At 39.5% G+C, this 13,885-nt stretch overlaps 1 protein-coding gene across 1 annotated transcript in view; it reads right to left on the bottom strand.

Annotated features, from left to right (window-relative positions):
- Positions 1-13,885, bottom strand: part of pdzd8 (PDZ domain containing 8) — a 210,087-nt gene that overhangs the window by 18,642 nt on the left and 177,560 nt on the right. Inside the window, exon 4 of the mRNA XM_048550985.1 lies at positions 10,896-11,058. Within this exon, the coding sequence (XP_048406942.1) occupies positions 10,896-11,058 (163 nt within the window). The remainder of the gene's footprint in view (positions 1-10,895; positions 11,059-13,885) is intronic.

The raw sequence follows: 13,885 nt of genomic DNA, 5'->3' as shown, positions 1-13,885 counted from the left end.
GTTGGAGACAAAGAGGTCGAGGGAGGGTAGAAGGCCTTGGAGTGGTGTCCAGGATGAGGGGGTGTGTCGGAGGCAGGAGAAAGGGTTAGGCTCACGGTTGAAGTAGTAATTGCAGAGGCGGCGGAAAAACTGCTCAATGTGATTTTATTTTCTATTCACTTTTGGGATGCATATATTGCTGGCTGGCCAGTATTTCTTGCCCCTCCCTAGTTGCCCTTGAGAAAGTGGTGGTGAGCTGCCTTCCTGAACCACTGAAGTCCACCTGCTGTGAGTTGACCCACAATGCGATTAGTGCAGTAATTCCCTAATCGGAAGGGAAGCTATGGAAACAAATCTGTTTACATGTTGAATGATACAGCGAGGGTATGATATTTCCGAGTTAAGTCCATCTTGCTGAAAGTAGGTTGTCCTCAAGTTAAAGCAGATCTATCAATATTCTATCAGTATCAAATTGAGAAACTGGCAACCTCTTCAAAATGCATGTCAACAATTCTCTGTGCAGAGGTTCTACAAAATACGAAGAGAATTTCAGATTGGATATGTCTGATTTTGAGCACCTTGATACATATAAAGGCTTAGATGTTAAGCAGAATAAGTCCAGAGTCACTTTGGATTGTCAGTCTGTGTTAATTGCATCCTAACAAATTAGTCTCATAAAAGATAATTTTTGTATTAAAAGGAAGAAACAGATCAGTTTAGAAGTTTGATTGGACAGTTAAACTGTTTGCTCACAGTCTGGATCTACGCTAGTTACATTGTATTGGAACCGAGGGCTATGATAAAACATGACAATGTTGAGGAAGTTGAGACAGCAAATAAAACATTAAAGAAAGTAAATTCAGAAAAAAATGTCCACTCAAATTTCCAGCCTTGCGTGCGCCAGAAGATATGAATTTGGTCATTTTTAACAATGCTCTCCATGCTAATCTTTCAGATGGCTATTCTGTTCCAACGGGGTTAATCATATCGTTGGTGGAAAATTATAATTGTTGTCTGTTGGCCTTGGAAACCAAGAACACAAATAGAGTAATTATGAATACTTTAACTGCTGGAACACTAGTGGTAGTAAGAAGCTACAGATTCAGGGGTGTATAATTCCAATATCTGAAAGGAAACCCTATTTAAAGGGCAATCTGACAAAAGTTTGCCCATAGAATGTTATGTAGATAACTCCTTTTTGTGACAATAAATGTTTGATAAAAGGTGTCATTGAGAAAAGTTTGTGGATTGACCATGCTGGCATAGTGGTGAGGCTATTTTTGGAGTACCGTATATAGCTTTGCTATAGGGAGCATATTATTAAATTGGAAAGGGTGCAGAAAAGATATACAAGGATGTTACCTGGACTGGAGATTTTGAGTAATCAGGTGAGGTGGAAGCGTAGGAGGTTGAGGGGTGACCTTACAGAGGTATAAAATCATGAGGGCCATAGATAAAGGTGACTAGCAAAGGTCTTTTCCCTAAGGTAGGGGAGTTGAAAACTAGAAGGTGTAATTTTAAGGCGAGAGGAGAAAGATTTAGATGGAACCTAAGGGGCAACTTTTTCACACAGAGGATGGTATGTATGTGGAATGAACTGCCAAAGGTAGTAGTAGATGCTAGTACAGTTACAACATTTAAGATGCATTTTGATAGGTACGTACATAGGAAAGGTTTAAGAGGGACACAGGCCAAATGCAGACAAGAGGGGTTAGTTTAGATTGGGAAACCTGGTCCGCACGGGTGAATTGGAGTGAACGACCGAATGCTGGATGACTGTGACGCAAAGAAAATGTCCAAAAGAAAATAAATTTCCAGAATAAAGTGGGTTGATGCAATTTATCAGTTGCCAGACGGTGTCATAAAAAAGGTCCTTGCTCCAAGAAACCATTGGAGATTTTCTGAAGAGGTACTTCAGGTGTTATGAAGTGTATGGAGAAATAAATCCATTATTGTTTGGATTGCTTTGTGATTAAACCTATTAATAGTATTTTTTGCTCAAAGAAGGAAAGAGGAATACGGAAGGTTGTTTGCATTACATGGAATATAAAAAAAACATAATTGAGTTGTTGATCAGTTCCACTTTAAGATACATAATATGAAACAAATATTTGGTACACTGTTTATTGGTTTTATTCAAGGATTGGTGGCATGTTTGAAAAGTTTCAATTTAAAGAAGAGGGAATCTGTTCTTATAGCAGTAGTTAATTAACTAATTAATACCAATTACTTGCTTAACTGGGTGGATCCAAATGGACAGACAGGATTTACTGGTGGTGTTTATTAGGTGTAAAAAAATGCCATGGGTGATTTGGTGAGCAGAGAATCCCTACAGTGTTGAAGCAGGTTCCTTTGTCCCAATTGAGTTCACACTGACCTTCTGAACAGCATCCCGTCTGGACCCCTCCCTTATTCCTGTAGCCTTGCATTTCCCTTAACTCACCTAACCTAAACATCCCTGGACACTACAGGCATTTTAGCACAGCCAATCCATCTGACCTGCACATTTTTTGACTGTGGGAGGAAACTGGAGCATCCAGAGGAAATCCATGCAGATACAGAAAATGTGCAAACTCCACACAGATAGATGCCTGAGGGCAGAATTAAACCCAGATTCCTGGCACTGTGAAGCTGCTGTGCTAGCCACTGAGCCCCCTATTGGTAGGGGATAAAAACTTAAATTATAAGAGCACATCTGAATATAAAACAAATAAGAGATTGGTGGGACTGCTGTATGGAAGGAGCTGTAAGACTAACTGAAAGGTCTCTTATGGTGCAGTGGTCATGAGCCTACCTTTGAGCAAGGAGACCTGGGCTCAAGTCCTACCTACTCCAAAAGTGACTTCAGAGGAACCCAGGACTTCACCAGACCTGGAACAGTAGCTCTGATTTCTCTTCGATGCTGACAGAACTGCTGAACTTTTCCAGCAACTTCTGATTGTGGCTCTAGATAATGAATATCCCTTCTTTAAAAAAAAGGAAAGAAAGCAAAATCGGTTTACTTCTGACAATTGTTGGCCACTGAAATCATATCTTGTTCACTTCTTACATACTGTCAATGCTTTCAAACAGTTGAAACTACACTTGGAACAACATTTTTAAGTGGTTCAGCCTTTTACAATATGAAGCATTTATCTGTATACTTTTGACATTTGCCAGAAATTGAAACTGTTCCTTTGCTTGATGGTCTTGCATTTGGAACACCTATAGCACTTCAAATAACCGGTAATTTAAATCGTGACCAGATGTTTTGAAAATTTATAAATCTAATTCTTTGCCCCAAGTCCTCAGGCAGCTGAGGAGCCATTTTAAAGTTTGGTCATTTGTTGCAAAATTAAACAGAAGCTGGTCTCTATTTACTGTGGATGAAAAGTGGGTCCAATAGACTGGCACACAGTGTTTTAGAAATAAAGTACACTAGTATATTTTTTCCAAAAATAAAACCATTACAAGAAAAGGGATTAAAGTTGAACAATCTTTTGTTCCTGTGCATAATGGATAAATCGAGGAAACGGGCTTGAAGGGAGCAGGATTAAAATACGGTTCATTTGTTCAGAATGCTGAAGTACATTGAGTTAATCATTTTGCCTACAAAGGTTAATTCCCCTCCTTTTCTCAACTTGACATCCTGCTCAAGCTTAAATATTTAGTGCTTAATTGATTTTACCCTGATAATGTTCCCATGATAATTACAATGAATCTAATTACTAAAGAAGTAACTGAGTTAAGTCATTAGCATAAAAGCAGAGAACAATTTCAACCAATGTTTAAAGTTTATCATTTTTAATCTTTGAATCATGTTTTAATTTAAATCTGCATTAATGCATAATCTAAAGCACACAATGAATTAAAACAGAGGTCCAAGCTAAAGAAGCCTCCCTCCTAACCTCTGTTCTGATCAGCATTGAATCATCTCAGCAACCTACAAAAAGAAATTACTGAACTGCCTTACAGCCCTCCTTTGTCCATAACCTATTTTTTCCTCCATCTGTCTGGGCATTTATGTTTGTCTGTGTGCAAGGATGAGTTTATAAGGGGATTAAAGTTTTAATTTGCTGTGTTATTTGCTGACAGTTTATCTGTAGCTAGAGTCAAATTACTTATTTAAAATAAAAATTCCAGTTAAGCATAGAAACCTTGTCTATACTTACTGTCAATCTGGGTCTGAAAATCAGGTAAACTAGGAAATTTTGTGTACTTATTTTTAACGTTAACATCTTTAACTTTTGTGATGACTCTAGCCATTGTGGGGCTTGATTTCCAATGTGTTACCAAAGTGAATTGTGTCAATGATGACGCGCGTGCAAGTGCATTTCTTGGTGTGATATCAGATATCACGACTGAGATGGTCTTAAGTTTTTGACTCCAATTAGCACCAAGTTAAATGGGGTATCCAATAATAATTTTCTGTGCCTTCAAACTAGGGAAAGGCTGAGGAAACAAACAGCCAGGACTTTGGCTCCTGTACCACGATGGAACCATGCCACAAGGGACACTGACATTGTTCTTAGAGTGCCTTATTAATGTCCTTGCACGAGCAGAGGAGGTAAATCTTGGCAGATAATTCCATCACACTTTTTCAGAGGGACAGGAAAGCATCACATCATTTAAATACAAAGCAAAACACTACAGATGCTGGAAATTGGAAATAAAGACGAAGTCCTGGAGAAACTCAGGAGGCCTGGAGGGTGGCTATTGTTGTGCCTTTATTTAAGAAAGGCTGTGAGAAGTCTGGGAACAATTGCCATGTGAGCCTGACATCAGTGGTGGTTTAGTTGTTGGAGGTGATTCTGAAAGGTAGGATTTACATGCATTTGGAGGGGCAAGGACTGATTGGGGTTAGTCAGCATGGTTTTGTGCAAGGGAAATCATGCCTCTCAAATTTGACTGCATACATGAGGAAGTAACCAAAAAGATTCATGAAGGCAGAGCAACAGACATTATTTATATGTACTTTAGTAAAGCCTTTGACAAGGTTCCGCATGATAGACTAATTAGTAAAGTCAGTTCACATGGTAATGCTGGGTGAGCTTGCCAAATGGATACAAATTTGGCTCGATGGAAGGGCACAGAAGGATTGTTTTTCACATTGGAGGTCTGTGAACAGCATGCACCACAGGGATCGGTACTGGGTTCACTTTTGTTTGATGTTTATATAAATGATTTGGGTGAGAATATAAAAGAGGCATGGTTAGTAAGTGGTACAGTGGACAGTGAAGGTGGTTATTTAAGATTACAAAGAGATCTTGATCAATGGGTCAATGGGCGAATGAGTGGCAGATGGAGTTTAACTTGGATAAATGCAGGTATTGCATTTTGGTAAAACAAACAAGGGGCTCAGGTCCATAATTCTTTGAAATTTGTGTCACAGGTAAACAGGGCAGTAAAGAAAGTGTTTAGCACACTTTTCTTCAGTGTTCAGACCTTTCAGTGTTGCAGTTGGGATGTCCTGTTAAGGTTATATAGGACGTTGGTGAGGCCTCGTTTGATGTACTGTGTGCAATTCCAATCACTCTGAAGGATGTTATTAAACTGGAGAGGGTTCAGAAAAGATTTACGAGGATGTTGCCAGGAGTGGAGTATTTGAGTTATACAAATATGCTAGATAGGCTGGGACTTTCTACAGTGGAGGGTAGGAGGTTCAGGAGTCATCATAGAGAACCATTAGGGGCGTAGATAAGGTGAAAAGCAAGGGTGTTTTTCCTAGGATGGGGGAGTTCAAAACCAGGGGACATTTTTTAAGGTGAGAGGAGAAAGTTTTAAAAATGACATGAGAGGTAACTTTTGTTTTAAAAACAGAGAGAGTGTAGCTTTTGTGTGGAACGAAATGCTAGACGAAGTAGTGGTGGATGCAGGTACAGTTACAACATTTAAAAGACATGTGGATAAGTATATGCAAAGGAGAGGTTTGGAGGGATATAGTCCAAAAACAGGGAAGTGGGACTAGTTTAGTTCAGGTTTATGGTCAGCATGGACTAGTTGGACTGAATGATTTGTTTCCATGCTGTATGACTCAAAGTTTTATAACATCTGTGGTGAAACAAAGTTGACATACCTCCATGGCTTTTCTTCATACAAATAGTCATATTGGGCTTGCAATATTAACTGTTTCTCTCTCCACAGATGCTGCAGAACTGAAATGTTCAGTACTTTGTTTTTATTAGCATCAAAGCTTATCCTGATCCTGAATTTTGCGCATATACACCTTTCAACAAGATGCAACACATTGGGATTAGGAGTGGGAATTGTTGCTTATTTTATTTCACCACTCCTTTGTGCAGTTCAGGTCTTCTGCTCCAACTACATTCCTGGCTTAGATTAACTAGACCAGGAGCTAATGTGGTCTGTATGGTTCAGTATCACACCAACATTTAATCCAACGGGCTAGCTGAACCAGTTTCTAGTCATTTTTCTCAACTCCCTATCAATTTTGGCTAAACAAGCGAGAAGCAGACTTCAGCTCTCAGTAATTTTGTTCTAAGCTACCAGAAATCAGGCAAGGACATCCTGCTAATGTTGATGCTTTACTTGCCACATAACCAATCCTTGTAGGAACATGGAAATAAGAGCAGGCCATTCAGCTTCTCAGGCCTGTTGAATCATTCAATACAATCACATCTGATCTGTCACACTATGGTAAAGCAGCTGAGATCAGCAACTTGTGAGGCCACATCCCACTGCCCCGATTGTTGTTCCTTTTGATATGCTCATCAAACAAAGAGCATTTTCTGAAGCACTGTGGAGAGATAGAAGCCCATAGTGTTGACCACTGGTCACTCATATTCACAACATTATGACAAACGGTGGACTCCTCAACTATAGTAACTAATGAAACATCTTGAGAGTAATGAAACAACTTTCTAAGGTACTTCACATGAGCAGAATAAAGCAAATAATGACAAGAACATGAAATATTAAGCCTGTAGACCAAAGGCTTAGTCAAAGAAGTAAGTCCTAAAATGTGCCTTAATAGAGAAAGCTGATGTGATCGAGGTAAAGGAAGGATATTCCAGAGATTAGGACCAAGGGAAAAGAGATGACATAGCCTACACACGAAAAATGAAATGCGGAGATGCACACAAGGTCACAATTAGAAGATTACACAAACCTCAGATGATTGTGGAGCTGGAAGAGGTTACTTAGGTAGGGAGGGATCAATGCCATAGACACACTTGAAAATAGGATGACAATTTTAAAATCAAAAGGTTACTTGACAAAGAGCTAACGTAGGACAGAGAGTACTTGGTTGATAAGGGAAACAGTGCAGGAAATACAAAGAGGTAAGTTGTTTCTCTTTAAAATTGGACAGTTGAATAAACAAAGTTAATTCCAATTGTTGCTATAGATGAATGATGTGTTGCACCACAAAGAGGGAAAGAATTACAGCTGCAGTTGTGCAGTGACAACTCAAGTTATAGTGCATCACCTGATTTGAAAATGTTCCAGTTATGGATGCAAAGATTATTTTGATTTTAAAGTAAAAGGCAGGATTCTGAATCAGGGTCATTTAGAGATGTGAACTTGCAACTTAGGTTCAGATGAAGAAAATAAAGCAGACTTGCAAACGAAATTCATGAACACTATTATTTTTATAGTGGTACCTGCTACACAATAACTCCCATATTGGCCAATAAACTGACAAGACCCATTGTAATGGAAATTGAATTGAATGTGGTGAATGGAGCTGCGTACATTTATTTTTTTTAAACAAAAGAGCGATTTTCTACATCAGACCAGAGTTTTGTTTGAAACCACAGGCAGCAGAGCACAACCACATAAACAGAGGGCAAATCAACCTTTAAAAGCAGTCACATTAATGTTTGCTACACTGAAGTCAGGTGGTTAAAGGATCTATTGCAAGGTCCTGCCTCCGCCTTTCACCTTGATGGTGTATAGTCAACAGATTTTGGCACCTGACACACAACAGCAACGTTTCAGAAAGAGTATATTTGATAGGTGTACACCTGGCTTGATTCAGTACTATGATGAAAATACAATTGACTTGAAGCATATTGATCTTTATCTTTTATCAAGTGCAACAACAACAATGCAGACTTCTTTCAGCACCCGACCCTAACCGTTCAAAGACAGGAGTTGAGGCATATTTTCTATTGTGTAAATATTTATAAAGCCAGTCTGAGTGATGAACGACTAGGCATCCAATTACTTAGTCAATAATCTGAATCACTGGACATTATACTAGTGGAAATGTTAGAATCTAAATTTGAAACAAGGAACTTTCAACAGAGTTTATTGTAAATATTTTGTGTTTGAGGATTTAAGGAAGATAGATTATTTAACTCTGACGTGACAAAGGTAGAATTTATATCACAAGTGCAATGCAACTAATATTCCATAACATTTTTAAGAAATAAACCTACACACAGAAGAAACAAAACAACCTTTACAGAACACATATCATAATCAAATTAGCAAAAAGCATTTAAGGACATAGTTGAGACTGGCTGTAATAGTCCTCAGTCACTGAACAGCTTCAAAATTCATGATAAAAGCTCAGAGATAAATACTGAAATACAGGAAGTCATCTGATAACCTATGGACCAGAAAAAGTCAGTTCTTCAGAAAAGGTAAGAGGCAAAACACGGGCAAGAATGCAAAATAATAAAATCAAAACATGATAGTTTAAAAATTAACAAAATGTAAATTTTATGATCTGATAAATAAATCAAAGCAAGGGATGAATACTTAATATTTTGTGAAAATTGGAGTGTGTTCACTGTAATAGGGTGAAAAATAAAAAAGGACATGAACAAAAAGCAGAATTCTAGTTTCTATTCTTCTATCCTATATTATTTTTGACAAGTGACTCATCATGGGGTAAGCAAGATTGGGGACATCTACGTCAATACTGTTTTCTCTGCTCAAGAGAACACAGACCACCTTGCTAATTTAAAGGGCATATCGCTTTAGAAAACAAAAATACAATACAACATGTATTGGTTGTGCTTTTGATCCCTCCTCGAGCTTTTTATGCGCTTAAGCTGTCAGCATCCTTCAGACGTTAGACAAAAGTAGCAGATCTCTCAGGGCTTCACATGGAAATTCATGTGACAGAGAAGCCACAAAATAAATGGATGTGACCAGCAGCTTTTAGAGTTGGTGAAGGTCTACCTCATACTAAAAGTGTGCAGTTGCCACTGTAACTACATCATAGAATGATGATGCATAGCTATGGAGTGTGGGACATACATGACAAAATTAACATCAACATTGAAATGCATAAGACAATATTAGGCATAAAAATTTACTTTTGGGACAAGAGTGACATTGACATGCCCCATTTATATCCATCCTTCAGACAGTTTTGATGATTTGATTTTGAAACTGGTTGGTTTACAAGACCACTTAAAAGGGTACTAACCATCAGCTTACAGAGTCTAAGTGAGGAATTGTGTGAAAGCCAGATAGGTAGAAGAATTATTCATTATTACATAATGAATCAATTGAATTTTAATTACTTTAATGGCCACATGGTTTTCAACATTTAAAATAAGAGCAGCAGTTAAATTTATTAATTATTCAGTGAAATCTCAATTGGTGGGCTTCAAAAATGAGTGCCTCAATATTGCTTACAACATTGCAAAAGCATGTATGAAGAAAATGGACCGCATGATAATTTTCCATTTCAAGCAAGTTCATCGAACATTTTTAATTAGCTCTTTTGTACGGATATCCACAAAACAGTCAAGATCAAAGGGAATATTGCGAGAATACAGAACAACTTGCTGCAAACCCAACTAGAGGGCTTCAGGCTTTCTATACAGGCAACTCTTCTGGAAATATTGACTCAGGTTAAGGATCTCCCTCTGGTAACTTGCAAAGGATCATTACGTGAAACCTGAAGAAAAGCAATGCTAGCAGCGTAGATTTTACTTATCTGTATACAGCAATAGAAACAATTAACTAACAAATCAGGAAAAAACAACATTCAAAATGTTAGTTGGAATTCTGCAGATTTTATGGATTTCCTCAAAGGCCTATGGCGCATGGACCCAAGATATAATATAAAAGCATCTCATCCGTTTATGTTACAACTTATTTCTTAATGATACAATGAGTACACAGAACATGCCTTTCATTACTCATTAGCTTCAAATAGACAATACTCCATGTTAACACATCCACCCCCTCCCCCCAATTATGTTGAAAAGCTGAAAAAACAATGCTGCATTGATAAGATAACAAAGTGTGGAGCTGGATGAACACGGCAGGCCAAGCAGCATCTTAGGAGCACAAAAGCTCACATTTCAGGAAGGATCTAGAGCCGAAATGTCAGCTTTTGTGCTCTTAAGATGCTACTTGGCCTGCTGTGTTCATCCAGCTCCACATTTTGTTATCTTGGATTCTCCAGCATCTGTAGTTCCCATTATCTCTGATCACAATGCTGCACTGGCTTCACCTCAATGTCATTCTCAACCAAGATCTCAAGAATAGATGTGTCTTCTCTGCCTTCTTTTCAATACTTGCCTTTATCTAACAATGTTGAACAATTTACCTGAAATGTTAACTCTTTCTTTCTCTACAAATGCTCTGTGGCTTTCACGTATTCCACCTTTTACAAAATCTGAACTAATAATTTAGTTCCTAATTATTTTATTCTTGACGTGGTCCGGTCAATTTAACAAAAAAAATTAAAAACGAACAATTAAGGGGGTTCTCAATTGTGCAAACATCAATCCAACTTACCTAACAATAATAGATAGACAATAGTGAAATATGAAGTTTAGCACAACACAATATTTGGTAAATTGCAGGTATAAAATACAAAGCCTATTGTTCTATCCGGATTTGTGAGATAACTTCAATCTGGATTTAGTTTACCACCTGTATGATCCAAATGCAGGGATTAATTTGCTGGTTTTCACTATAAATACATAAACCAAATATGTCCTCACCTCCAATTGCAATGAGACGATCTCCCTTCTGGAGGTCAGCAGCTGCAGCTGATGAGTTAGGAGTCACAGTTTCAACACTAACATGTACCGCATCTCCATCACTGCCTTGGATTTGGCGAAAAGTCAGTCCAACGCTCTGTGAATTTCCCTTAATTAGCTCAACCTAATGAAAAGAACAAAATTAATTACACAAAATATTACGGCTAGCTTTTTGAATAGAATTTGCAAAAGGTTTTCGTGTTCATGTTTTACTCAAAGTTGTTAGGACAACTCAATCAAAAAATTAACACTCTCAAAATTAATTGTATATCTTCACCATTCATGAATTCACTTACTCTCCCAAAGCATTCTCTGCACCATATCGCTCATTGTGGCATTAATGTGGCATCAGTTGTCATGGGATACAACAATACACACTAGATGAGTTCACCTTGTCGTATCAGAGATATACAGAACAGATATCTAGGCCTACTTTTGTTTTGATCTTAGCCATACCAAATGATCTAATCCCCTCCCCCAGACTAGTAGGCACCCATAAAGTCACATCTTGTCTCATGTCATTTTTAAGTCTGTATAATCATCACCTTGCAAATTACATTTTTTGATTCTTTAGTCTCTAATATTGGTTACATTGTGCCAATCAACATTTCATAATAAGCTATTGTTTTTTCACTAAAATTAGCTTTTGTTGCAAATACCATTACTTTTTCACAAAAATGACCACTTCATGAGAGAATAGGGCTTTTGAGGCTGAATACTTCTGTTTTCCTGGAGTAACTGAGAATCAGCTTGCTTTGTATCTCCAATAATTGACCATATCACCAGAAATAAGTTTTATGCTCCAGGAAGGATGATAAAATAAATTTTTGCCATTAGTTTTTACTGAATTCTCACAAAATAACAAATCTCTTAAATGCATCTATTGAAAATGATGTCACAAAGTCAGTCTAATATCAAGATGATAAAATGTGAGGCTGGATGAACACAGCAGGCCAAGCAGCATCTCAGGAGCACAAAAGCTGACGTTTCGGGCCTAGACCCTTCATCAGAGAGGGGGATGGGGAGAGGGAACTGGAATAAATAGGGAGAGAGGGGGAGGCGGACCGAAGATGGAGAGAAAAGAAGATAGGTGGAGAGGGTGTAGGTGGGGAGGTGGGGAGGGGATAGGTCAGTCCAGGGAAGACGGACAGGTCAAGGAGGTGGGATGAGGTTAGTAGGTAGCTGGGGGTGCGGCTGGGGGTGGGAGGAAGGGATGGGTGAGAGGAAGAACCGGTTAGGGAGGCAGAGACAGGTTGGACTGGTTTTGGGATGCAGTGGGTGGGGGGGGAAGAGCTGGGCTGGTTGTGTGGTGCAGTGGGGGGAGGGGATGAACTGGGCTGGTTTAGGGATGCAGTGGGGGAAGGGGAGATTTTGAAACTGGTGAAGTCCACATTGATACCATATGGCTGCAGGGTTCCCAGGCGGAATATGAGTTGCTGTTCCTGCAACCTTCGGGTGGCACCATTGTGGCAGTGCAGGAGGCCCATGATGGACATGTCATCAAGAGAATGGGAGGGGGAGTGGAAATGGTTTGTGACTGGGAGGTGCAGTTGTTTGTTGCGAACTGAGCGGAGGTGTTCTGCAAAGCGGTCCCCAAGCCTCCGGAGGCTTGGGGACCGCTTTGCAGAACACCTCCGCTCAGTTCGCAACAAACAACTGCACCTCCCAGTCGCAAACCATTTCCACTCCCCCTCCCATTCTCTTGATGACATGTCCATCATGGGCCTCCTGCACTGCCACAATGGTGCCACCCGAAGGTTGCAGGAACAGCAACTCATATTCCGCCTGGGAACCCTGCAGCCATATGGTATCAATGTGGACTTCACCAGTTTCAAAATCTCCCCTTCCCCCACTGCATCCCTAAACCAGCCCAGTTCATCCCCTCCCCCCACTGCACCACACAACCAGCCCAGCTCTTCCCCCCCACCCACTGCATCCCAAAACCAGTCCAACCTGTCTCTGCCTCCCTAACCGGTTCTTCCTCTCACCCATCCCTTCCTCCCACCCCCAGCCGCACCCCCAGCTACCTACTAACCTCATCCCACCTCCTTGACCTGTCCGTCTTCCCTGGACTGACCTATCCCCTCCCCACCTCCCCACCTACACCCTCTCCACCTATCTTCTTTTCTCTCCATCTTCGGTCCGCCTCCCCCTCTCTCCCTATTTATTCCAGTTCCCTCTCCCCATCCCCCTCTCTGATGAAGGGTCTAGGCCCGAAACGTCAGCTTTTGTGCTCCTGAGATGCTGCTTGGCCTGCTGTGTTCATCCAGCCTCACATTTTATCATCTTGGAATCTCCAGCATCTGCAGTTCCCATTATCTCTCAGTCTAATATCAGTTTGCAGCAGGTTGCTTTAAATCTGCAGTTGAGATTGATTTTTTGGTGCAGTTAATGTATTTCAGTAATACCATTTATAATTATTAAAACAATGTTTGTAGATATCAAAATCTAACCCAATTGATTCCAACTACGAAACTGGAGGATTTCCAGGAATCCACCCCAAAGAACTTCAAACTGTTGAAGACTTTGGCTACTTCTCTCTAAAGCCCTTTCTTCTTGCAGATCAAATTAAACAAATTTAGCTTATAAAAGGCAAAATATCCTTTTTAAAAACAAGATTTTACAATCACTAAACGGTCAAATGTTCTTTGAGTGGGCATTTTCTCAATCCTAGGAAGTTGTTTAATATCCGTATATAATATGTGGCACAATCTGGAGATTAACACATTGCACCAAAGAAAGTTTAAGAGCTTTGCTCCTTTGTAGTTTTCCACAGAAAGTCTTCCTCACTATTATAAATCGAACACATTTGGAACAACACCAATGCTGTTCATCCCTGAGGATGTGTATCAATGTCACAGATGAAATGAGCATGAATGACAAAAGAACACATCTACACAGAAAATAACAATATCAAGCAGCAAGTCAGGAAGAGAAATTAAGGAAAGGTT

The sequence above is a fragment of the Stegostoma tigrinum genome, chromosome 20 (genome assembly GCF_030684315.1).
Source record: "Stegostoma tigrinum isolate sSteTig4 chromosome 20, sSteTig4.hap1, whole genome shotgun sequence".
Classification (NCBI taxonomy): Eukaryota; Metazoa; Chordata; class Chondrichthyes; order Orectolobiformes; family Stegostomatidae; genus Stegostoma; species Stegostoma tigrinum.
This window is presented reverse-complemented; position numbering and strand designations above follow the sequence as displayed.